Source organism: Trichosurus vulpecula, chromosome 8 (assembly GCF_011100635.1).
Source record: "Trichosurus vulpecula isolate mTriVul1 chromosome 8, mTriVul1.pri, whole genome shotgun sequence".
NCBI classification, from domain to species: domain Eukaryota; kingdom Metazoa; phylum Chordata; class Mammalia; order Diprotodontia; family Phalangeridae; genus Trichosurus; species Trichosurus vulpecula.
The window spans coordinates 264,292,399-264,318,793 of NC_050580.1; the positions used below are offsets into that span (position 1 = coordinate 264,292,399).

Below are 26,395 nucleotides of genomic sequence, written 5' to 3' on the forward strand. Positions count from 1 at the left end.
ATATCAGTCAATGGTCTAGAAATGATAGGTATCTAATTTGTGGAAATAGCTCATGAAGGAAGAAAAGTAGAGACAACAATACTGATATTTATATAATGCTTGAAGTTCATAAAATACTTTATATATATATCCATCATTATTATATTAGTTTTCTATTTTCTTACTGAACCTCACAACCACTATATGAAGTAAGCGTTAGAAGTATTATTCCTCATTATGCAAATAAGGAAACAGACATTAGTTAACTTGCCCACAGCCAACAGATAAAAGGCAGGATTTGAACCCCTGTCTTCTTGACGCTAGGTCTAATACTCCCCTCAGCATTGTGGCTGCCTTATATGGTATGTAATTTCCTCTACTGTTGATATGAAAATACCCAGGACAGTACCTTGCATAGAGCAGGTAACAAATAATTCCTAGTTTCTGAAACCGACTTAAAATGTTATGTCTCTTTATTTTATTTTACAGCAACAGGAAGATTCTTTGCTTTTTTTTTGGCTTGCTTTTTATTTTGACAAGTACAAAAGGTGAAAAATAGGGTACGCCTGTTTTATTTTTTTCATATTCAAGAAATTCAAAACAATGCAATTGGTGTCAACATTTCACAGAAAACATGCCATCCCTAAACTGATGGTCTTTTTTATCTAGATAATCACAATGTGGCATCCTCATAGATATCGTGTCCCACAGAAAACACTTGACTCAAATTCCAAGGCTTTCATAGGATGGACAAAGGAAGTAGGTATTAGAAAAGCTCTAACAAGAGATGCCAGCAAGGGTATGAATTATTACCGTTAAAAATCAATTTTGCAAGTCCTCAGACTGTGGCAAGAACCGTTGTCTGTGTCCCAGACATGGTATCATTTCAGTTTTATGCTGTGGCTATTGATTCGGGGAAGATTGAAGCCTATCTGACTTTTAAGTAAATCTAGCTGTTGTGAAAGGGTTCAGGAGACTCATGCTCATCCAGGTGGAGGGCTTGTGGTGATTACTGTTTATACTGAAGTTAGACAGAAATGCTGTATAACCAGCAGGATCAGATCCAGCTGGGGGGAAACGCGGACACACGTCAATCAAAAGAGAGACTGAAGGGTGAGATAAAACAGCAACTGCTCGATGCATCAACCCCCTTGCTGATCCTTGTATGTAAAAATGTTTTTGTTATGCCATATCTTATTTGTCTTGGAGCAATTTTACTGTGTTATTACGAAGCCATGATGAAGAATTTAAAATGCCTTCATTTAGAAGGAGTACCCACTTGAAAGAGATCCCATGTCCATGTAACTCTCTATTAAGAGGGCAGATTTCTAAGGGACTGGTAGACGAGGTACCTCTACCACAATCCTAAAGCTGGTCCCCCAATGTCTCTTTCTCTTTCTTAGAAGTATCAATGAGAAAGCTATGAGCAGAGGGAAAATCTTCAATCATGAGACATTTATGCCAGCTGCGCTAATGACCTCCTTTTATTACATAGATAATCGAACTAATTGTAAAGAACAGATGAAAACTCCTTTGTCCTCCATCTTACACTGAAGTTAGATGAAGGGTGAAACGCTATGAGACTTCTGGTTATAAGCTGTGGTTTAACAGTGTGTCTCCATTTCTCCTCGTGTTCTTGAATCCTACTGCCAAGCTTAGGAATAAATTTCTTCAATTAGAAAAACCCAATGGTGGAAGCGAGGGGACCAGAGTTCAAGATCGAGTCACACATTTGCTAGCTCTATTATGTGACTGACCTCTCTCAGCTTTACTTTGCTCATTTATCAAGGAGGGGGACAATCAATACCTGGATTGCTTAACTCACAAGGCTGTTGAAAGGAAAATGCTCTATAAATCTCCATAGAAAGATACAAATATGAGCTATTGTTCTGGTTTATTTTTGTTAGGTTACTGACAGAATTTAATTCCAAAAAATTGGAAAAAATCAATATATTCAAGGAAGACATTAAGAGGATGGCTGTTGTCCTTAGTTTTTGAAGAGGACCAAAATCACATCACTACGTTGGAATCAAAGTACGGTGTGTCCGCCTGTGGCTGATCAGACCAATATGAGCTTGGAAGGTTGACTTGAGCACAAATAGTCCACATGAACACTCGGAATGGAGATATGTCTAAATTCTCTGCTGCTTGTGCTAATTTTGGCCTAACAATTAAGACCAAGAAAACAAATTCACCAGTCAGCACCATACATGGAACTACTGGTTACCGCAAATGGAGAAATTTTGAATTCTGTGGATAAGTTTGCTTACCTCAGCAGCATACTTTCCAGGGATGTAAACATAGAAATCAGCCAACCTACACTAGATATATGTTCTGTGTAGGTTGTATATTTTTCTTGCTTTCCTTTATGCTTATCTGCTAAATTATCTATTGCTAAAGGGGGCAAGCTCACTAGTATCTTCCTAATAATATCTAATAATAAGTTATATAATTTTGTGAACAGAAGGCTGGCATAAGAAAGAAAAAAAAAATAAGTGTCCTTTGCATGTTTGCGTTGCAAAGAATCAATTTCTGAGGCTTTGAGCCAGGGCCTGAGCATGTGAGAGAAATCAGCCTCAGATTTCTAGACACAGACTCAAGCTAAACTATATTCACGAACATCCAGGCACATACATATTCATATTCATACATATGCCTCCTCTCAGTCATTCTCCCCAACATTTCTTCTGGGAATGCCTTATCCCAGTTTTAAATTCCAAGGCTGCTGCAGACTATCAATCTTTCCCTTAAACAGCAGGTAGCAGCAGATGTTTATATAGGAAATAACACTTGCCCAGGCGCTCTCATGCTGTTTCCTGATTTTTTTTTTAACCAGGTGGAAGGCAGTGTGAAAATAATCTCTCATGTGCTATTTCCTACCCACCCAGAACCAGGAAGCTCTGTTTAAGTTACCAGGGCAAGTGGGAAATTAAAAAAATATCCAAAACATCACCAGAGGCTGTTGTAGTCATTTTCACTTGCCACATGATGACCGAGGCTGGCCTTCAGCTGATTATGAATAGTACTTTTTAACTCTTATTTCTAATCATTTGTAATGTTCCAAGCTACATTTTGAATTTCCACAGTTAGGAAAAACAAAAAGAAAAAAAAACCCTCTCTATTTAGTAATAGTTTTAAGTTAAGTAACAGGAGTCCACCAAGATAGCCTAGGGCATGGAGATGAGATAAGAAAATGTATCTTCTTCCTTAAATTGGAGAAGTGGGGAACTATGGATGCGGAATATTGCATTTATTGGCAAACACAGGTGACCTTTGTTTGGCTGGTTTTTTTTGAAAGGTTCACTGGAGCAGGGGAAGAAAGAAGGGGCATATTTTAAAATGGATGTATTGTTTAAAAAGGTATCAATATTAATTTTAAAAAATATAATATGACAGTACTTTAGCAAATTAAAAAATCCAACCAACATTCATTTAGGTCCTGCTATGTACAGAGCATCATGTTAGGTGTTGGGAAAGATAAGGTGAGACAGGGTCCCTGGACCTTAAAATATAGTAGGAACATAAGACATAAACAGAGATAATACATAATATGACATGACAAGTGCATTAGAGGATTTTTTTTTAAAAAAAAGTCGTATGGAGGCAAAAAAAGGTCCAAAATCTGAGGGGAAACTATCAAGAGAAATGTGAAGGAAGAGGAGTTAGGAGTGCCAGACATCAAGGAATACCACTGACACAATAGATCTCAAAAGAATTTGGTACTGGTTAAAAAGGTAGATCAGTGCAAAAGATTAAATGCAGAACATACAAGAGCAAGCGTATCTACACCTTCTGGGACAAGGACTCACTGTCTAACAAAAACCAATGGGAAGTTTGGACAGCAGTATTTAAAAACTTAGATTTAAACAACACTTCACACCTCATACCAAAAGGAGCTCCAAATGCATATTGGACTTAGACGTAAGAGGCCGCGTAATAAACAAATTAGGGAAACGCGGACAAAATTACCTATCAGATAGAGGAAAACTTCATGAACAAAGTTGGAATAGAAATGATCAGAGAAAAGGGATAATTTTGATTCTATAAAATTAAAAAGTTGTTGGACAAATTAATCCATTAAAGATAAGATTAAAAGGGAACAAATGGGAAAATCTTTGTACCACAATTCTCTGAAAAAGATCTCATTTCTAAGATATGTAAGTATTAGTTGATTCAAATTTGCAAAGGTAAGAGCCATTCAGGGAAGAAAACCAGACTGTCTATAACCATATGGAAAAATACTCCGAATTAGGGAAATGCAAATTAAAGTAATTCTGAAGTTCTACCTCAAACATCTATTTCTATGGAAATTGATGATTTCAAAGAGACATGGAAAGACTTACACGAATGAATGCAAAATGAAGCAAGCAGAACCAGAACATCATCACACATACTATGATATCGATGTCGTAAAAATGAAAAAAATTGAAAACTTTTATAAGCTGATGAAGAATGATATAAGCAGAACCAGTAGAACGATATGAAGGATACCAAAAGCAATAGCATCAAGATAAACAATTTTGGAAGTTGTATACAGCTGTCCATGATTCTGGATTGGCCACCCAGAGGGCCAGTTACATAAAAAACAATGTACCTCCTAGCAGAAAAGTGACAGATTTAGGGTGCTGAATAAGACATTTTCATAGGTGTGTGTGTATACACACATATGTATACATATATGCATATATACACATATGTACATACATATATAAAATATATATATATAAATTAAATATAAATAACTATATAAATGTTTATATTTATAAGGTATTTGTTTTGCTATCTTATAAAGCATATCTGTCACAAGGAAACTTGTTTTTCTTTTCTCTTTTTTCATTGGATTGGGGTGTGGGTTAGAAGGTGAAGCGATAAATCTGTCCATTAAAAGACAATTAAACATGGAGGGAGAGAGGGCTACAAATGTGGAATGTTGTATGCATTTTTAGATGCACTATATTTTTAGTTTTTCTAAATTGTTTTACTTTGTTACAAGAGATCTCTCATAGAATATTGGTAATGTGTAAATATTGGTAATGTTAGAACAAAACAGTGGAATTTTTAAAGTTTTCTGTAGGGTCTGAGAACAAAGTCATTATCATGCAGGATGCTAAGGGAAAAGAGGTGGAGGAAGTAACATTTGGGTTTGGCTTTAAAATAATAAAGATAAAGATAAAAAATATATGAAAATTCAACAGCGGAAGAAGAAAAAAGAAGATATATGTATATTCCAGGTATAATGAAGTAGAAAAGTGAGAAAGTACAGGTTATGTGCTTGGGGTGGGAGTGGGGTACCTCAGGCCTCTGGGTTGTGCCAGCAGGTTACCTGTGAAATAGCCCCAAGAAGACTGGAGGCCTTCAAATCTAATTTGCTTGAAACATATGCTTAGGATTCCACCTCCAAATAATAGCATTCTAAGAGTTTAGCACAGTTCTGAGCATATAAGTCACTTAATAGATTTTTTCTCATAAGCTGTCAAAAATGAAAGAACAGAAAGTTAAACATGAGCTAATGCTTTGAAACAGGCATTACTTCAGGTGCAATTTGGACTGAATGGGCAAGTTCTGTTACGTTAAAAAATCAGCACATATTTCTGTATTTTGGGAAAGAGTAAATGTGTGGGGTGGGGTGGTATAACAACAACATTGCCGACAGCTGCTGTGGGGGTGAAAGACCAATGCCAGCATGCAGAAGAGCTGCTAGCACAGGTTCTTTGATCTATTTTTCTAAGGAAAGCAACTTTAAGGGTTTAACAATCTTGGTTTACTCAAACATACGTATGTCATTCACTTAGTTCAGGGGGAAAAGCCAGCAACCTGAACTTCAGAGCAAATGCAAACAGAAACAACAAACAGAGACAATATAAACAGAGCCAACACACACAGTTATCAACAGACAGGCCTCCAGCCATCTGACCCAAGAATTACAGTTACCAGAGAGAGACACCAACATCTGGGTTTTCAAAGCCCTGTGGGGGCTCCAGCGGCTACCCAGAGTCTTGTCTGGTCAAGTCACATGATACTCTTCCAGGGAATGAGAGCCTCAAACAGAATGCTAACCTCTGAGTTTAGATACTCTGCTCAGGGTCAAATGGTGTTACAACCACGCAACTCAAAACCTATGTGAACTAGGCTTTCTTGTTTCTTAGGCAGGTCAAAGACTCTTGATTCAATCAAAGAAACAAAGGCCAGACTCATGAAAAGGCACTTGATCACCTCAGGGCCCCAAAAGGGGAAGCAGTAAGGAAAGACCCACCTTAATTACCATAACAAGTTGGGATGGGGGTGGGAGGGGGAGATCCCTTGCGGTAAAAGAAAACAGAAATTCACCGAGAGAGAGAACTGAGTTTACAGGATGCCCCAATCACAGAAAAAAAGGTGTGGGGAATCATTTAAATATATAGATACTTTGTTTACCAAACACCCGGGCTGCTGACTAAATCTTTTCATTTTACCTAGTTGTTGGACATGAATGGTGTAGGGACCAGACCCATTATATTTCATTAGGATACTGAACTGTCTGTTGAGGAAAGTCCTTCTACCAATGTGGGTTGGTACCTTCTCTGGAATTATGGTATTGAACATGTTCATAGAACCCCAACAAGTTAAATGACTTGTCCGGGGTGAGAGCTGGTCTGTGTCAGACGCAGGGTGTGGACCCAGGTTTTCCTGACTCCATGGCTAGTTTTCTATTCACTATTCCCTACGCCATCCTGGTTGACATCATGAAGATGGAATGGCTAATCCTGTCACGGAATTTAATTTGTTGCATTTTAAGCCCTTAATACTTCTTTTCCATAGTTTTTCTCCTTTGGTATTTATGAATACGTATTAAAAATGCAATAAAACATAAAAAGAACATACGTGTTCTTTGGACATATTTGTATATAGAAACATCTATGTAGGTACACATGAACATAAGAAAAATCTAATACATGGCATAACAATTAACTAGGACTATACGGAAGTTATATCTTTTCAACAAAGTCAAAAAGAATGGTGCAATATACAAGAAATGCCTTCTGATTTCCCATATTAGTTGGTTAAATGGTTCTCTAATTGTCAGAATGTGCTTTTATGCATTTAACTTTTGGTAGCAATCTTTTCTCTGTTTTCTTTTATAAACACTCACTTTCTATAGCTTTTATTATTTGGTCTGGATGAAGAAAAATTCCATCCCTTTTTGCTGAGCCATTAATCTGGAGCTACACCAGGTTTCTTGCCTAAGGGCATCCCTTCATGAAAACTTCTTCCAAGTGATAAAGTACACAGAAAGAAATATTTCAAGAAATATGATAAACAGATTAAATATAAATGGAGACAGGATGCTACCAGAAAAAAAAAAACCAAACAGGTGCAAGTCCAACACTGTGCATACCTTTCCCCAAGGCTTTTAAAATGGGCTTTCAAGGATGAGTGAGAATGTAGCCATTCAAGAGAGAGGGGGGAACATTACAGGCATAAGAAACAGCATAAACAAAGTTTGGCCTATGCATAGAGTATGTAGACGGATGTCTATAAAATAAGGCTGGAAAGCTAGGGTGATACTAGACTAACAGGATAAGAACTTGGAACTTTACACATGAAGCCTTAAGGAAGCACTGGAGATGTTTTAACCCTTCAGTATCTTTGTAACTGCACAAGTCGAATAACCTCTCCAGTTTCTCACTTTTCTCTCTGGCAAAATAATGGGCTGACCTTCTACACCTTCCCCAGCCCTTCTTAATTCCAGTGCCTTCCCTCTGGTAACTATGTCCTATTCATACTATACATACTTGCACATTTGCTTCCATGCTGTCTTCCTTGAGGGCAGAGACTATCTTTTGCCCCTTTTGTTTTCTCCAGAGCTTGGCACAATGCCTGGTACGCGGCAAGCACTTAATGTTTACTGACGAATTGATTAATCGGACTGGATGATTTCTAAGGTTCCTTCTAGCTTGAGGGCCTGTGATCTGTTGCCTGAAAGGAGTGACTAGAACAAATCTATGCATAAAAATGATCATTCTGGCAGAAGTTTGAGAATGGATTGACAGGGGAAGAAAGAGGCAGAAGGGCCGGTTAGGAGGCTAGTGAAATAATCAAAGGGAATGGTAATGGTGATGTGTATTACATATAATATTATATATCATATCCTATCACGACATACTATCTTGATAGTATTATAATATATATAAAATGCAAGGGAGGGGGAAGAGTGGAAGACCACCCAAAGTTTTGGAAAGGAGATGGGATGAATGGTAGTTATTGACAAAACATAGGTGAGGATTTAGGTGTAAAGAAAACAAGTCTTGCTTTGTATAAGTCCACACTTTAACAATACACATAGCCTTTTAAAAGTGCCATGCTCTTCCCTCATTCATTCACTTCAATGAAACAAACATTTTACTAGGTAGAGACTTTATGTAAAGGCACTATGTTGGCCCCTGGAGATACAGAGACAAAGTCACCCTTAAGGACCTCATGTTCCACTGAGGGATGCCACAAATGGAGAGGTAAGTTCATTTGTTAAGTCGTTTTTCGGTCACGTCCAACTCTCTGTGATGCCATTTGGGGTTTTCTTGACAAAGACACTGGAGCAGTTCATCATTTCCTTCTTTAGGAGAGATAAATACATGCCAGGGAAAGAACACTAAGACTTTGGGGAACCAGGGGAGACTTTAGAAAAGTAGTGGAACCTAAGCTGGCCCTTACAGGTAGGTTGGGATAAAGAGAGGCAGAGATGAGGAGGCAATAAATTCAAGGCGTGGAGGATGGCTGATTCCAAAGCAAAGAGATAAATATAACACCAAGCTTTGAGAAAGACTAGAAGTCTGGTTAGTTTGATGGTAACACGGAATATTTGTAGAGAGGTGATATGAAACTTTATTGCAAGGACAAGGTAGGGAGTCAGATTATGCAGGGCTTTAAAGGAAAGCTTAGTATTTTAGCTTAGAGGGAAGAAAGGAATAGTGAAAGCTTTTGGGCAAGGAGGGGACATAGTCAAAATTGTGCCAGAGGGAGCCTGATTTGAAGAGAATGTGGAAGGATTAGAGGAGGGAAAAATTTGAAGAAGAGATACCAATTAAAAGGCTATTACAGTTGTTGACAGCGTTAAAGGCTGTAAAAAGGTCAGGTAAGAATAAGAAATGAGAAAAGGTCAACAGATTTAGCTGTCAACAGATCATTGGTAACCTTTGAAAAATCAAATTCAGTAGAGTGATAGGGTAGGAAAGCCATATTGCAACAGGCTGAGAAGTGGAAGAAGAGAAGAGTAAACATTTGGTTATGAAAGCGAGAAGGTTTAGAGGGTGAGCTCCCAGGAAGTTCTCCTCCATGAGTACATTGCCTTGCTCCCATCCTTTCTGTCGCCTCCAACTCTTTTCCTAATATTGTTGTTCAGGAGTTTTTCAGTTGTGTCTGCCTCTCTGTGGCCCCTTTGGGGCTCTCCTGGCAAAGCTACTGGCATGGTTTGTCAAATCTTTCTCCAGCTCATTTTACAGATGAGGAAACTGAGGCAAACATTGACTCGTCCAGGATCACTCAGCTAGTAAGTGTTTGAGGCCAGATTTGAACTTAGGAAGATAAGTCTTCCTCACTCCAGGCCCTGAGCCACTGCACCACCTGGCTGCCCTTCTTTATACTAGGCAACTTCAGCCTGTCTACTGATGCTTCCTCAACCATCCTGACTTCCCTGTTTCTCATTCTACTCAATTCTCACAAGCTACTCTTCCATTCCACACACAGAGATGGTTACAGTCTTGAGGTTCTCATGACCCAAAATGTTCCACTTTCACGTTCACAAACCACGTTGGCCTGATGGCAATATTTTATCATTCCTTCTTTCCTTGTGCCTTAGGAAGCCTAACCCTCTTCTTCATCCTTACTGGGACCTTAATCTCTACAGCACTTAGTTCTTTTCTGGCAATTTTTAACTGTCAAATTTCATATTTAATCCAATGGCTTTCTCTCAGTCATCATCCTTCTTGACCTCTCTGCAAGCTTTGTCTCTGTTTGCCACTCTCTCTCCTAGACACTCTGGTCCAGTTTTGTTTTGGAGGGGAGTCAACATTGCAGCCTACCTCTCTAACCACTTCTCAGTCTTCTTTGTTGGATCTTTATTCAGGTATCCTCTAAAGCTGTCCTGGCTCCTCCTGTCCTTTCTGTCTATATGGTCACACTTCGTGATCTTATCAGTTTTTATGGATTCAACTATCAACTACGCAGGCCATTCCTAGGTTTACATAGCCAGCCTTAAGCTCTCTCCTGAGTTCTAACTGGTGTTTGGACATTGGATGTCCAATGAATGTGTCCAAAATATAACATTATAGTTTACCTCAAACCCTCCTATCTTTCTAAGTTCTCTACAACTGATGAAGGTGCTACCATCCTCCCAGTCACCCAGGTTCACAAACCTTGGTATCATCCTGGAATCTTTACACGAGATCATTCCAAAAGTCAAATTTTCTTCCTACATAACATCTCTCATACATATCACCTTCCTCTTCAACCACTAACCCACACAGCCACCATTCTTATATATGTTTTCATCACCTCTTACCTGGATTACTAAAATACCTTTTAATTGGTCTCCCTGCCTCAAGTCTCTCTCTACTTCAATTCATCCTTTACTTGACTGTCCAAGTGATTTTTCTTATATCACTCTCTTCACTCAATATACTACAGTTACTCTGTATAGATGAAATATAAAATCTTTTGTACAGTATTTAAAAAACTCTTCACAACTGACCCCTTCAAATTTTCTGGAATTATTGTACTTTGCCTGCCTTCACATACTCTATTTTCCCCCCTCTTGTTTTTATTTATTTATTTATTATTTTTAGTTTTCAGCATTGATTTTCACAAGAGTTTGAATTACAAATTTTCTCCCCATTCCTACCCTCCTGCCCACTCCAAGATGGCATATATTCTGGTTGCCCTGTTCCCCAGTCAGCCCTCCCTCCTGTCACCCCACTCCCCCCCATCCCCTTTTCCCTTACTTTCTTATAGGGCAAGATAAATTTCTATGCCCCATTGCCTGTATATCTTATTTCCTAGTTGTATGTAAACTTTTTTTTTGAACATCTGTTTTTAAAACTTTGAGTTCCAAATTCTCTCCACTCTTCCCTCCCCACCCACGCTCCCTAAGAAGGCAAGAAATTCCACATAGGCCACATGTGTATCATTATGTAAAACCCTTCCACAATACTCATGTTGTGAAAGACTAACTGTATTTTGCTCCTTCCTAACCTATCCCCCTTTATTGAATTTTCTCCCTTGACCCTGTCCCTTTTCGAAAGTGTTTGTTTTTAATTACATCCTCCCCCTATCTGCCCTTCCTTCCATTGTCCTGGTTTTTATCTCCTTCCTCTTTCTTTCCATGGGGTAAGATACCCAATTGAGTGTGTATGTTATTCCCTCCTCAGGCCAATTCTGATGAGAGCAAGATTCACTCATTCTCCCTCACCTGCCTCCTCTTCCCTTCCAACAGAACTGCTTTTTCTTGCCACTTTTATGCGAGATAATTTACCCCATTCTATCTCTCCCTTTCTCCCTCTCTCAATATATTCCTCTCTCATCCCTTAATTTGATTTTATTTTTTTAGATGTCATCCCTTCATATTCAGCTCAGCCTGTGCCCTCTGTCTCTCTATATATGTATATTCCCTTCAGCTCCCCTAATATTGAGGTCTCATGAATTATACACATCATCTTTCCATGTAGGAATGTAAACAAAACAGCTCAACTTTAGTAAGTCCCTTATGATTTCTCTTCCTTGATTACCTTTTCATGCTTCTCTTGATTCTTGTGTTTGAAAGTCAGATTTTCTATTCAGCTCTGGTCTGTTCACTGAGAAAGCTTGAAAGTCCTCTATTTTATTGAAAATCCATATTTTGCCTTGGAGCATTATACTCAGTTTTGCTGGGTAGGTAATTCTTGGTTTTAATCCTAGCTCCATTGACCTCCGGAATATCGTATTCCAAGCCCTTCGATCTCTTAATGTAGAAGCTGCTAGATCTTGGATTATTCTGATTATGTTTCCACAATACTCAAATTGTTTCTTTCTGGCTGCTTACAGTATTCTCTCCTTGATCTGGGAGCTCTGGAATTTGGTGACAATATTCCTAGGAGATTTCTTTTTGGGATCTATTTGAGGAGGCAATCGATGGATTCTTTCAATTTCTATTTTGCCCTGTGGCTCTAGAATATCAGGGCAGTTCTCCTTGATAATTTCTTGAAAGATGGTATCTAGGCTCTTTTTTTGATCATGGCTTTCAGGTAGTCCAATTATTTTTAAATTATCTCTCCTGGATCTATTTTCCAGGTCAGTGGTTTTTCCAATGAGATATTTCACATTGTCTTCCATTTTTTCATTCCTTTGGTTCTGTTTTATAATATCTTGATTTCTCATAAGGTCACTAGCTTCCACTTGCTCCAATCTAATTTTTAAGGTAGTATTTTCTTCAGTGGTCTGTTGGACCTCCTTTTCCATTTGGCTAATTCTGCCTTTCAAGGCATTCTTCTCCTCATTAGCTTTTTGGAGCTCTTTTGCCATTTGAGTTAGTCTATTTTTTACGGTGTTATTTTCTTCAGTATTTTTTTTGGGTCTCCTTTAGCCAGTCCTTGACTTGTTTTTCATGGTTTTCTCATATCACTCTCATTTCTCTTCCCAATTTTTCCTCTACTTCTCTAACTTGCTTTTCCAAATCCTTTTTGAGCTCTTCCATGGCCTGAGACCAGTTCATGTTTTTCTTGGAGGCTTTGGATGTAGGCTCTTGGACTTTGTTGAATTCTTCTGGCTGTATGTTTTGGTTTTCTTTGTCACCAAAGAAAGATCCAAAGTCTGAATCTGAATCTGAGTCAATTTTTGCTGCCTGGCCATGTTCCCAGTCAACTTACTTGACCCTTGTGTTTTTTGTTGGGGTATGACTCTTGTAGAGTATAGAGTACTTTGTCCCAAGCTTGAGGGGCTGCGCTGCTGTTTTCAGAGCTACACAGCAAGCTGTGCCACACCAGCACTCTTTCTCCCCCAAGAACCGCCTACCCGGACTGGACTCAGATCTAAGCTGGCTCTGCACTCCCACTCAGATCCGCCACTTAATTCTTCCCACCTGGTGGGCCTGGGACCAGAAGCAACTGCAGCTGTAGTTCTGTTCTCTGAGCTGCACCACCTCTGCTGCTCCTGGGGTGGTGGCCGAACCGCGAACTCCTTTCACTCTGTTCCTGAAGCTTTGCCCACTTCTCTGTTTTCTTTGGTGTTTGTGGGTTGAGAAGTCTGCTTACTGCCACCACTCACTGATTCAGGGCGCTAGGCCCTGTTCCGCCTGGCTCCCAGTCTGGTTGGTCTGTGCCCTTGTTAGGCTGTGCTCTGCACTGCTCCCAGCTCCATGTAACAGACCCTTCCCAGCGACCATCCTGGCTGTCTTGGGCTGGTGCCCTGCTTTCCTCTGCTATTTTGTGGGTTCTGCAGCTCTAGAATTTGTTCAGAGCCATTTTATAAGTGTTTGGAGGGACCCAGGTGGCAGCTCATGCAAGTCCCTGCTTTCTAGCCACCATCTTGGCTCTGCCCCACTTTCACATACTTTATATGATCCAATTGTACTGTCCTGCTTGTAATCTCTCTTACACACAACACTCCATCTCCTGACTCTTCTGCTTTTACCTTTGAACTAGCTTTCTTCATGGGACATCTAGGTACTACAGTGGAGGGCCCTCATCTTTCTGAGTCCAAATCTGGGTAGCTGTGTCACCCTGGGCAAATAATTTTATCCTGGTTGCCTCAGTGTCATCATCCATAAATTCAGCTGGAGAAAGAAATGGCAAAACACTGCAGTATCTTTGCCAAGAAAACCCCAATGGACTCACAAAGAGTTGGACATGTCTGAAAAATGACAGATTCCCTCATGCCCAGAATGTTTCTGTTCACTCCTATACCTCCTAATTTCCCTCAATTCCTTCAACATTTAGCTCAAATTCCATCTTTTGTTAGAGGCCCTTCCACCCCTAGCCCCTTTCTTTTAAGATTACCTTTCGGTTATACTGTCTATATCTTATACGTACATAGTTATTCTCATGCTGTCGCCTTCATTAGAATGTAAGCCCCTTTAGGGAATCTTGGTTTTTTTGCCTCTCTTTGTATCTCCAGTGCCTAGCAGTGTGCCTGGTAATTAGTCATTGCTTAATAAATGCTCATTCACTGAATGGATAATGAGAGCCCTAAGGAGATAGCAGGGTCAAGTAATTTTCTTTTTCAAGAATGGTAAATATTTAGGGACATTAATAACAACGATGACAAATGATAACATTAATGAGGCACTTTAAGGTTTCCAAAGAGCTTATGTGCAGTGGGAAACCATTAGTTTGAAGATCAGTCAACCATTCAAGAAGCATTTATTGAGCACCTATTATGTGTCAGGCACTATGAGGATTTAGAACTGGAACAGATATAGAAAATATTTGGTGCAATTCCCTCATTTGATAGATAAGAAAACTGGAGTCTATAAAAGGGAAATTGCCTTGCTCAAGGGCCCAAAGGTAGTAAGTTACAGACCCGGGATTGGGAGCTGAGAAGGAGATTATAGGATGATAAATTTGAGTTGAAAGAGACCTTAGAGGTCATTGAGCCCAATGACCTCATTTTAGAAATTCTCATGACCTCCCCCCTCCACTCCACCTTAGCTATACACAGAAAGAAAATGAAAACCAGAGAAGATAAGTGACTTATCCAAGATCACACCAATATTAAGCAGTAAAGAGGTGATTCAAACTTAGTTCCCTCTGTGGGTCCTAAATCCAATGCTCCTTCCACTGAGCTATGTTGGTTCCCCCAATGAATATAAAGAATCTCACGTAGGGGATACAGATTTAGTGAGCGCAGTTTGGCGAAGTGAGACGAGAAGTTGGATGATGGTTTCGAAAGGTCGGAAACGAAGTATTTGGTTGATTTGTTTGTTTCAACAGGAAGACCTGGGGATGTTTAAAGGTATAACTGGAGAAGCCCATGAAAAGGAAGCTACTGGAGATATCAGAGAAGCAGGGATTGATTGCGAGGATGAGGTTTTAGAGAATAATTTTCATTATAGTCTTCTGAATTTTATATTCCCTTTTTTTCTCTTCACTAGATCTAATATTGCTATAATTACACAATGGTTTCAGACACTGCACCTGGCATCCCTAGAAGTAACTTTTAGTTCCATCTCCTCTCCCTTTAGGCTGATTCCATTTTAGGGGACTAATGTTGTCATTATTCCAGTTAATATGAATTTCACTTCTGTCCCTTAAAGCATTTTGTTTACAGGATACTGGGATAGACATAGACAGTCAAAGTCAACATTTATCTTGAAACTTGACCCTGTGTCATATTTGCTTTTTAAAAATGACACTAAAATTCTAAATTTCCACCATTGATTAAATGTTGGGGTTTCAAGCATGTAGCTTAGTTCTAAGGTTATTATCTTAATATAGTTAAGATCTCCCTATGAAGGGTAGTTTGCCATGACATCCCTAATAATTACAAAGAAAATGTCCTTTTTTATTTTGATGGCATGAATAGAAGAAAATACTGTCTTCTTTGAAATTTATCATGCTCTTTTATATATATACAAAAAGCTTCAAATGACAACAGAAATAGGTGCCCTGGATCCTTTCATAAAACAATTTTCAGCAGCTCTACTAATTAACATCCTTCCAAAGTATAGCAATATTAAATTGTTGCCAGATGATGTGGGAACAGCCACAATAATATTACAAATGAGAAATATCTGTTGCACTAAAAATGTCTTATTTTGTTTTATGGTTTTTGACTATTTGGAAATATATGAAAATTTCAATTCACTTAGCTTCAAATCATAAAACTTCTTAAGAAAAGTCTCCAAGTATTATGTAGAATGAGGAGAATTTTCAAAAATGGAAGGGAGGAGGCAATCTATGTTTCTTCTGAATTATCTTTCTATGTGTATCTTTAATAGCTGGTAAGTCAGGTATAAATTAAATTTTGGTCATGGCCTTTGCCCACTGAAAAAAACCAAAGGGGAGTATTTATTCATTGACCTCCCTTTCTTCTCTACTCTCCTTCCCCACAAGGAGAAGGATGTAAGATCCTTGAGGGCGGGCACTGTGTCTCTTCCTTATTTAGATAACTAGCAATTAGAACACAACCTGCCATATAAAGAAAGGAGTAGAGAGTGGGCCTGTGATATTACTGCACTGTGACTAGTGCTTAGCATAGTGCAGGGCACATAGTAGGTATTTCATAAATGTTTACTCGTTGGTTATGGAAATGTTGGGGTCAGGAAACTTCCTCTTTTAATGCAAGTTGCTATCTTCCCTGCAGCTTAGAGTCCAGACTTCACTGCCATGACTAAGTTGTCTTCTCTCTCTGCCCCTATGATCTCCTTCTTGGTGAGTTGCTCTCAGAACCTTCATTTTGAGAAATGGCTGAGATCCACCATCCTTCATTCTCTGGGTTTCACCGCCATGCTCCCACATCACGATGGCTCTCTGCTCACCAACCTTTCAGCTTCCTTTTATGTGGTGTCTTCCCTCATTAGGATGTAAGCTACTTGAGTTTTGGGATCTTTCTTTTGGCTTTTATTTGTATCCCCAGTTCCTGGCACATAATAAGTATCTAATAAATGAGAATTGACTTGACTTGATAGTCCTCACGCACAGCAAGGTTAGGTGGCTTACCCAGAGTCATGTAGCCAGCATGTGTAAGATAGGAAGCTTGAAGAGCTGGATGAAGAATTGACCTGTGAGCCTAGTACATCTTTCTGGCTTTCAGGCCACTGTATCACACCGCTTAGTACACAATAGGTGCTTAACAAACACTTGTTGAAATGCATTCAATTGATTGAAAAGTAGTCATTTTCTAGGTATACTAGAAGTCTCCTGTGATGCAAGAGGTCATTGTGGTAGGAACAGAGGATATTGCCAAGTAAAAGAGTATTCTTGCCAGAGAAGGGTGGAATCCTGTTCTGGCAAAGCAGATGACTTCAATATTGAATAATTAGGGTAGGGTAATACGGTGGAGAAAAGCCAGGAAGTTGCCTCAGCTCTCCCCAGCTTCCCTCAGAGACAAAGTTAAGTCAAGCTTCTAAACTGATTCTGGAGTGAAAGAACTTACAAAAAGATGGAGTGAAACAATTTTCCAGCTTATGATAACTCAGTAGGACTTCAGGAAAGGTTTGTCTCACTTGGATAAAAGGGAAGTGCGGTCCAGTGTAGATGGTGAGCCAGCAGGAGGCTCTTAGCCACAGCACAGATTAGCAACCAAGACCCCTTGGTTCTGGTGCAACAGGCTAGTGACACAGCAGGCCAGTTATGAGGCCTCCAGCCACTCAAAATCTTATAAAATGAATGTTGAAAACCATCTTTACATGTAATTGGAAAAAAAATGCTATTAAGTGGAAAAAATACAAAATGAAATTTTACTGCTAAATCTCAAAAAAACCCCACAGTTTTCATCTCTGGTCTCCCTTATCCTATACTAGATGTAATTGATGGAAGAGACAGAGGCGAAATTTGTTGTCAAATTAATAATTACCCCCACTCAATCCTACTGCATTGTATATGAAAAAAAAAAGCCAGTAACTTTTGCTGAATAATTTAATCTCATTAGCCTGTTTATGACTTCTTTAGTTTCCATGTAGAAGCAGTATAGGCAAAACATCTGTAACATAAACCCAAATTTGTGTTTTATTAAAAATTCAAACTATTATGAGCTGTCCCAGATGTCAAATTCAAAAGACATACTTAGAAACTACAAAATCAATAATAACTTGGACTCTTTCCATGGCCAGGATAAAGACCACACTGAATGAGTGTGGAATAAACCAACATTCTTTAACACATTGCAGTCAACATAAAAGTTAATATAAAATGCACGATAATTTGCAAGTGGCTATGTTCTACACCATACAAAGCAACATTATCTTGATGTATTTGTATGGTACAATTACTAAGCAATACCTCAAAACGCTATCAGGAAACAGCTCATTCCTTCACAAGCATGATGAATACGATGTTTGGCACTATAACCAGATGATAAATGGCACCTTTTTTATTCATGAAGTTAGATGTCAGACTCAAGTGAAAAATGTACATCATATTCAATGTATTTATTCCAAACCTTGTTAGAATTGGTCTCTATTGCTGCAGATGGATATGATAACAACCACTTTTCACTGTTTTGCTGATGAAAACAGTGCATGTCAAATGATGGCTTTACTTTCCCTGCATTTAAACTTTATTAAAACCCTCCAACAAATTCTCTAGTAAATTAAGGATTTATAGAAGACATGCTCGTCTGTGTTCTAACAGGAATGTGTCATATGATTGTTCAAGTATCAGAGCACAATGCCAACATATCTCACAGCTGATGAAGAAAAGATCCAAACCATAAAAATAGTCTGCTGTGGCAAGAAAGGGAAAAGAGCAGCAGCAGAAGTATTGAGATACAGATTAGATTAATGGGAAAAAGCATTCAGAACCAGCAGTGACTTTATATTATCTTTGTAACCTAAGGTCATCACTTCACTTTTCTGGGCTTCGGTCTCTTCACTCATAAAATGAAATGAACAGGATGACCTTTATGGGCTCTCCCCATCTAAATCATGATTCTAAGGTGAGGGGAGGGAGATGTGGATCTTTGGAACAGTGGCTTAGACTGACTTATAAATTCTATTTTAAGGAAAAGACAAGAAATCCAATTGTCTTCATAATATATCAATATTATGCCAAAAAAACAACTGGAAAATTAAAAGTGCATCTAAACATGTATTAAAAATACAGCTAAGGCTTTAGAGAAGCAGCACGGTATAGTAGAAAGAGAGATGGTCTCCAAGGCAAAAAGATCAGATTTAAGTCTTGTCTGCGATACATGCCAGTGGTCTGACTGTGGGGAAGTCACTTCACTTATCAAGAAAGTCTCTAAGACAATAAGGAGCAGAAGAGTTGCCATCCTGTATTAGTGGAAAGATTTATCACATCAAGAAGGTTTTCAAATACTAATGAAGTCACAGGTTTAGACCTCAATGTTTTGGGGAAGAAAAAAACTCACTTTAGAAAGATCATTCATACCAAGGACTGTCCTCCTTATAATAACTGATTCCAGAGAGAAGCTATATTGTTATATATTTAATGCTGAAACTCATAGGAAGGAAAATAATTTAGAAAACTTTACAGTTTTCTATCAGTTGTGTTGACAGGAATTAACATGCACCCTTCAGCAGCTGTGCTCCGATCAGCACACTTCTGATATCGCAGAAGAAAACTGTTCAGCTGTGAATGTTCAGAAAGAACAAAGTCCAGTGCTTAGGGAAAATGAGGCTCTGTCCCTAAGGAAACATCCCAAAGGAGGTGAATTAGGAAGAGTCAAAGACAGACAGTAATGGGTACTTCCCTTTAAAAAGTTATTCAGAACCATTAGCAAAAGGAGAGACAACAAAAAGAAGCTAAGGCTGAGCGTTTATTCTAGGAGATGCTTCAAGTAAAAGACGCTAAGCTAGTATAGTTAACAACTTGATACTAACAAATGGCTAAGGCTATCTTGAAGCAGATCCATCTGGCTAAAATGAAGGAAATGACCCATTGCAGCCCGAAGGATAGAGAAAGAAAATGGATTTTTTAAAAGACTGCATCATCATTTACCTTTGTTACAGGTAGGCCGTTCATTTTTAGGAGGGTTTTTTTTTTGTTATTTTACTGCAACTCATGTTTTTCAGTTTAAAAATTAGTTTTATTATTAGTGAAGCAGTTAAAATTAAATTAGTCTGTTATACAACAAATGCATGAATATTATTTTCTTAGTTCTCAAAAAATACTAAATGATTAGTCAGCCTGAAAAATAGAACTTTGACAAGGTCACTAAGTTTCAATGAGTCAAAAATTTTCTTTTGTTTTTCAAGTTTGAAAAGCTAAGTGTTTGGGTTTTTTGTAAGAAAACTAAGTAAAAGGCAGCCAGGTGAAAGAGGGCCGTCACTAAGGAACACTATTGGGTATAAAGCAATGGACAGATCTCTTGAAAACACAATTGAATGTCAGGGCTGGGTTAATATTGAGTGATAAGACCAACAGCATTATAAAGGCTTTCCAGAGTGCTACTGGAGAAACTACAAGTCACTATATTCACGAGACAAGACTGGAATTTTAGCAAAACCAAACTCTACAGCCAAGGAAGCTGCCTTGTGCTTAGGTTTCAATGCATTTGTATACCTTCACAAACGGCATACTGGCCAGACATGGTGGTACACTCTCGTCATCCTTACTCCTGGGGAGGCTGAAGTTGGTAGATCATTTGAGCTCAGCAATTCTAAGCTGACGTAGGGTTAAAGAGTATTGGGTGTCTGTATTAAGACTGGCATCAATATAATGCACCTTTGGAGCAGAAGGCCACCAGACCAAGGGAGGGGTGAATCAACCCAGATCAGAAACAAAGCAGGTCAAAGATCCCATGTCACTTAGCAGTGGGATAAGCCCATGCACGGCTGACACACTCTGAGTCTGGGTAAGACGAGGAGACCTGGTCTCAAAGTATTAACTAATAACAACAATGATGCAAAGTTATTATTACTGCTGCTAAATATTGCCCAAGTCTGAGGTACCAAAAGAGTAGATGGGTGGGCTGTTTATGCTACCTCACTGTTGAATGTATACGCACTGAAAAATCCTGGAATTGGCCGGACTTTCCCAGCTCTGTCTTGTACAAAATCTTGGGCTACCACAGCGTGGTAAAATCGAGCTGACTGAAATATCTCCCCAAAGACAGAACCCTTCATTTTCGTCCCTCGAGTTCTGTCACTGTGTATGAGGACCTCACCCAAGCCAACTAGGAGATTTCTTCTTGGCGCTGTGAAAGCAGACAGATGTTAATGGTTGAAGCAATAAGTGAGGGCATCTGGAACATTACGATAGCAATCAACATCGCATGAAAGAAATACCTTTTAAACACTGCACCAGCAGCAAGTATAATCATTCAACTTTGGTTTACAAAAAATATAATCTGAACGTACCAATAGATGACACGGGTTAGTGGACCACGGGTATATTTACAAGAGCAAAGAGAAATGGCAGCTGTTAAAGCAAACTATGGGCAAATTAGGCATTGGGAGCCCTAAATTTTCCAGACTGGGTCTCTACGTTGATCAAATTCACCAAATAACAGTCTAATGGTCCAAATCTTTTTTTTTTCTTTTGCTTGGAGATACTGTCTTAATGTTTGTTAATGGTTAGATAGATTATGCACAAAGAAATTATACCTTTCACAATCAGATCCTGGACTTTTATTCTGTAGGGTGGGGATGGTGGAGAGGTAAGAGGGGAGTCTGAGGAAGTGGAGAGGGAGAAATGAGAGGCAAAAGCAAGTGACTGGCTTAAGATAAAAGGAAAAGGACACACACTGAGAGATACTCAGAGGATTAATAATATGCAGATTTCCAGGCTTCTCTTGCTCATCTACCTCATACTGCTGACAGTGATGTACACAATGGTATATAATTATCTCAGCATAAAGGAGGTATGTTTATTAAGGCAAGGTCATTGATAATGTGTTATAAAATGGTCTCAGCACGTCCGTGGTGGACACATGTTGAAACGCTACTCTTGAAATTAGTGTTCATGACATAACATTATTAAAACCCTCAAATTAAAGATGTATGTGTGTGTGCACACCTGCTGCCTAACCCTAGGAGAGAACCAAGTAGGCAGTTCTTACTCTGTGCTTTACCACACCTATATTCTATTCTTTTAGTGATACCATGCAATCAAGCCACAGATATATAGGTGATAAGTCACTTTAAAATAGTTTGAGCAGCTGGCCAAATCCTTGTATATTACTTTTATAGCCTAAATTAGAGCGAGAAGAGTACCTGTAAAATGGCAACCTCATTGCGAAGCTGACTTTCTTGTTTCGTTGGAAATCTTAGCTTGTCAATGATTTTAATAGCCACGTCTCTTCCTGTTTTACGATGTTTTCCTAGGAAATGAGGCAATAAGGGGCAATGTTAACATAACAGTAAATTGTTCCTTCCTACACCTGATATGATTACCCGTCTTAGAAAGTAAATTTGTTGGCGTTATTTGGGATGGTGCAGAATTTTGGTAGGTTAATGTGTATTCCCCAAAAGGTTCTGAGGACTATATGCCCTCTGAGAGCTCTTCCAGCTCAAAATCTATGATTCTATGACATTGTATGAGGAAAAGGAAAGGAAGAAATTACAAAGAAAAATAAATTCCAAAGTATATTCCGGAATTACAATTTTAAAAACCAGAATCTTGTGGTGAAAGGAATAATCTCCCTAATAACACGGATTCATATCCAAAATGATTTTGTTCTCTGGCCAAATTCATTTAGATCCTCTCTGTTACCTAATTTTCCAAGACATGGTTCAGACATCCACAATTCAGATCACCAATATATGTATTTAAGAACGTTGGAAAATAGCTGTGCCAGTAAGATAGCAGTGAAGTTTCATGGCTTAATACTTTGACGCTGGTGTTAGATGAAATGTGGCGGAAGACATCTATCCCTACCTGAGTTACTGAGCACATTATAAAGAGGAAAGAAAATGAAACAGTATGCAAGAAAGAGAAAGAATATTAGAATGAATGTGAAAGACCAGAAGCCAATGGGAGACCAGTTGTAAGAGAGTATCTGGGAGCTTGGGAATCTTAAGTTGTATATGAATAAAGCAGGGAAGAGTAATAAACTTTCATACCCAGGATGCCTACGAAATCAGTAAATATGAGGGCATTGAGCTGAATCTGTGGTGATATCCCAGAATATACTTCAGAATTTGTTTTCCCTAATAATTTCCTTCTTTGCTTTTCCTCATAAAAACAGAATACAAAAAATATCAAGTTAGTAGAATCAGATTTAGAACTATAGGGAACCTCAGAGTCCCACCCACTCTTTGACAGAAGAGAAAACTAAGGCCCAGAACAGTTAAGTGATTTACTAAGGGTCACATAGGTAGCGGGTAGGAAGGCTAGGATTCAAACCAAGGCCTAGTGACTCCAACTCTTAGTGTCCTTTCTTCTGCAGAATTAAGAGTGTCTTAAATAAAGGTGGTGATTATGCCCTATAACAGAACATCAGCAAATATTTTTTTCTGAATTGAATGAAGGATACAAAATTATTTTTTAAAGTGGGGATTTTACTGAAATTAGATATTTCAAAGCATTAAAAAAGGAATTTGGGGCTGTTTACTTTTAATTATGTATGATTTTGTTAGTGTGGGCACTCTCTTTACTGATGCAAATTTCTCTACAAGATAGTAGACAGTCTTCATTAGTTTCTCAGTAGAAAAAAAATTCATCATCCCACAATCAAGTTTTTCTTAACTGGTCTGGTACTTAAATGACATCCATTCTATGATTAGGCTCATATTTAAAAATGTACAGGCGTGGTAATAATACATAACATAACACAATACACAACACAACAAAACAATATTTACATGATACTTTATAAAATTTTAGTCTTTATTTTGAACTTAGACACCAAAAAGATAATTTCCACACAGAAACAGAACATAAAAATATTAAATATGAATTTGTGAATATCTATTTCACATAGGTTACTTTAAAAAGTATAAAATAAATTCAACTTGTTACATTCAAAATTGTCCTATTTGTTTATACTTCCTTCTGAACTTCTGATATTTGTGAATTTAAATATATATATTCCTATGTTTTACATGACTGTACATGTATAATAAAAATTAAAGTGCTTGTCTTCACAAGGAAGGGGGAGGGATAGGAGGGAAAGAAAGAATTTGGAAATCAAAATTAAAAAAATAAAACAAATGTTAGAAACTTTGTTTACACATAATTGAGAAAAAATAAAATAAAAATCAAATGTAAAAAATATTCCTTTGAGGCCTGAAAATTAGTTTATGTCTATTTTATCCCTTGATCATCACAGTAATCCCGTTATACAAATGCTGTTGATATTCCCACTGACAGCTGCTTTCAGGACTTGAGTTCACTTGGAAATGCCTTTAAGAATTCACAGTGATTTTTATGCCGTAATGTGGCATTACAGTAGAACATGGGTTGGGGTACAGTATGCTTACATGGCAATATTTTTAAAATAGAAATTATGCTTTTTTAATAGAGCTCCCAGAGTACTGACTTCAATTTGATCTGATCCAAAATCCAGTGCTTCAATGGATCCGTGATCCTGTCGATGCTCTTAAATTAATATTTTTAAATATTTTTTAAATATTTTTAAAATAGAAATTATGCTTTTTTAATAGAGCTCCCAGAGTACTGACTTCAATTTGATCTGATCCAAAATCCAGTGCTTCAATGGATCCGTGATCCTGTTGATGCTCTTGCTCATTCTAAGAGGGAACACTGACACCCTCCCAAGCCTTTTCACAATTGTCTCCCACATTTTCCAATAAATCCTAAATGGAGGATCCAGCCAATAAGTTGGAGGTCTTCCTTTCAGTCAGTGAACATTCTTTAAGTTAAAAGGCCATCATCTGGACTGTTTTTTATCCCTAGCTTTCATGATTGCCCTCCCCCTTTTTCTGATCAGACATTTCCTTAATGATCTCTTTTTTGGCCCTCCTTGTACACGAGTTATCACCGACCCCCCCAAACCGCCCCCCCCCCCAAAAAAACCAAACACAAAACTGTAGCTTTCTTATGTCTACCAATTATTCCTTCATGGACATTCAGACCACTCACAATATTGACTGGGTTGGGCTTAGAGTCATGAAGACCTGAGTTCAAATGTAACCCCAGACATTTACTAGTTGTGTGACCCTGGGAAAAATCCACCTAATCTGTTCGCCTCGATTTCTTCAGTTGTAAAGTGAGGACAACAACAATACCTGCTTCTCAGGGCTCTTGTGGGGATCGAATGAGATAATATTTGTAAAGAGCCGGCACACAGTAAGTACCATACACATGCTTATTCTCATCCCCATTATCTCCAGACTCTGAGTATTTTCATTGGCTGTCCTTGATATCTGTACTTCTCTTTCTCCATCTCCCCCTCACAGCTTCCCTGGCTTCCATAAGTCCCAAGTACAGTCCCACCTGCACGAAGCCTTTTTAAGTCTTCCTCAATTTTAGTACCTTCTATCTGAGAGCGCCCTCAATTTATCCTGCACATATCTTGCTTGGACAGAGTTGTTGCCGTATGATCTTCCCCCATTAGACTCCAAGCTCCCTGACAGCAAGGGTTGTTTTTTGGTTTGCTTGTTTTTGCCCTTCTTTGTATCCCCGGCGCTTAGCACAATGCCTGGCACACCCTAGGCAATTAACAAATGTTTGTTGACTCACTAAAAGACTAAGGATATAGCGTTCGGTTAATTGATTCAAACAACGTCACATTCTCTGATTCAAAACTGTACAGAATTACTGGAAAAATACTAGTATTAAAATATGTTTTTTCAGTTAGGGAGAAGCTTGGGCTCATTAAACGCATTGTACCATTTCAATGACTAGCATGTATATACACATATAAGTTTGCATACGTAATTTTGAGATTTCCAAAGCGTTTTACATCTTGTATTCTATCACGATCCTCACAAAACTCTGGTAAGTAGGTGATATTATTAAACTGTTAGGTTAAATGGCTTGTCCTGGGTTATACAACTTAGTGTTTAAGGCAGGATTCAGACTCACATTTCCTTTCTGATTCCAAGTCCGAAGCTCTATGCAATGTGCCACCCAGCTGCCCACAAAGCTGATTTTTTTCTTCCTCTTATTTAATTCTGGAATCAATTCACTGTCCATCAGCATAACCTATCTAACATATATGTGCTGTCAGGCTAACTAAATGGACTCTTCTTCTACTTTTATTTTAGAAAACAGACATTTTTCTCCCATTTTCTGCAATTACCTGAAATTATTACTAGAATTAGAGATTATTGGGATTATTATTGAATTGTTAGGAATCTCTTTGAGAAGGTGTTGTAATATTCTGGGATCTGATGCAGTCATCAAAATGACATCTATAAATAGAAGCATCCAAAAGGCGACAACATCTATCTACGGAAGCTATCTAGAGGGAATCCTCTTCTATTGGGATTTGCACAGACATGAATACCTTTGATGAACATATAACATCCTATTTTATGTCTCATCTGATGGTGGTTAAAGTTATTATCAAGAAATCATGTATAATCTTTTTAAAAGATTATTTTATTTTTGATTTATAAGAATAAAACAAGCATTTATTTCCATAACATATTATAACAAAAAGATGATCAAATATGAAGCTGCAAATCTATTATGTACAACTTGCTATACCTTTTAAATACATAATAGTTATCATGTAAATTTATTTTTAATTTTTTTTAAACTTTTCTTCTTCCCTCCTCCCCCAGAGATGGTTACTATTAGACATAAATTGGTAATATGGGTAAAATTATTATCTATGTACTTCTATTTATCAGTTTTTTCTCTGGATGCAGATAGCATCTTTC

General features: G+C 38.2%; 1 protein-coding gene across 3 annotated transcripts in view; it reads right to left on the bottom strand.

Annotated features, from left to right (window-relative positions):
- The window catches only part of PRKD1 (protein kinase D1), a 431,283-nt gene that overhangs the window by 31,295 nt on the left and 373,593 nt on the right, over nucleotides 1–26,395 (bottom strand). For all 3 annotated transcript variants that reach the window (XM_036736930.1, XM_036736933.1, XM_036736931.1), the window contains one exon: nucleotides 21,818–21,924. In XM_036736930.1, coding sequence (XP_036592825.1) covers nucleotides 21,818–21,924 — 107 coding nt within the window. The remainder of the gene's footprint in view (nucleotides 1–21,817; nucleotides 21,925–26,395) is intronic.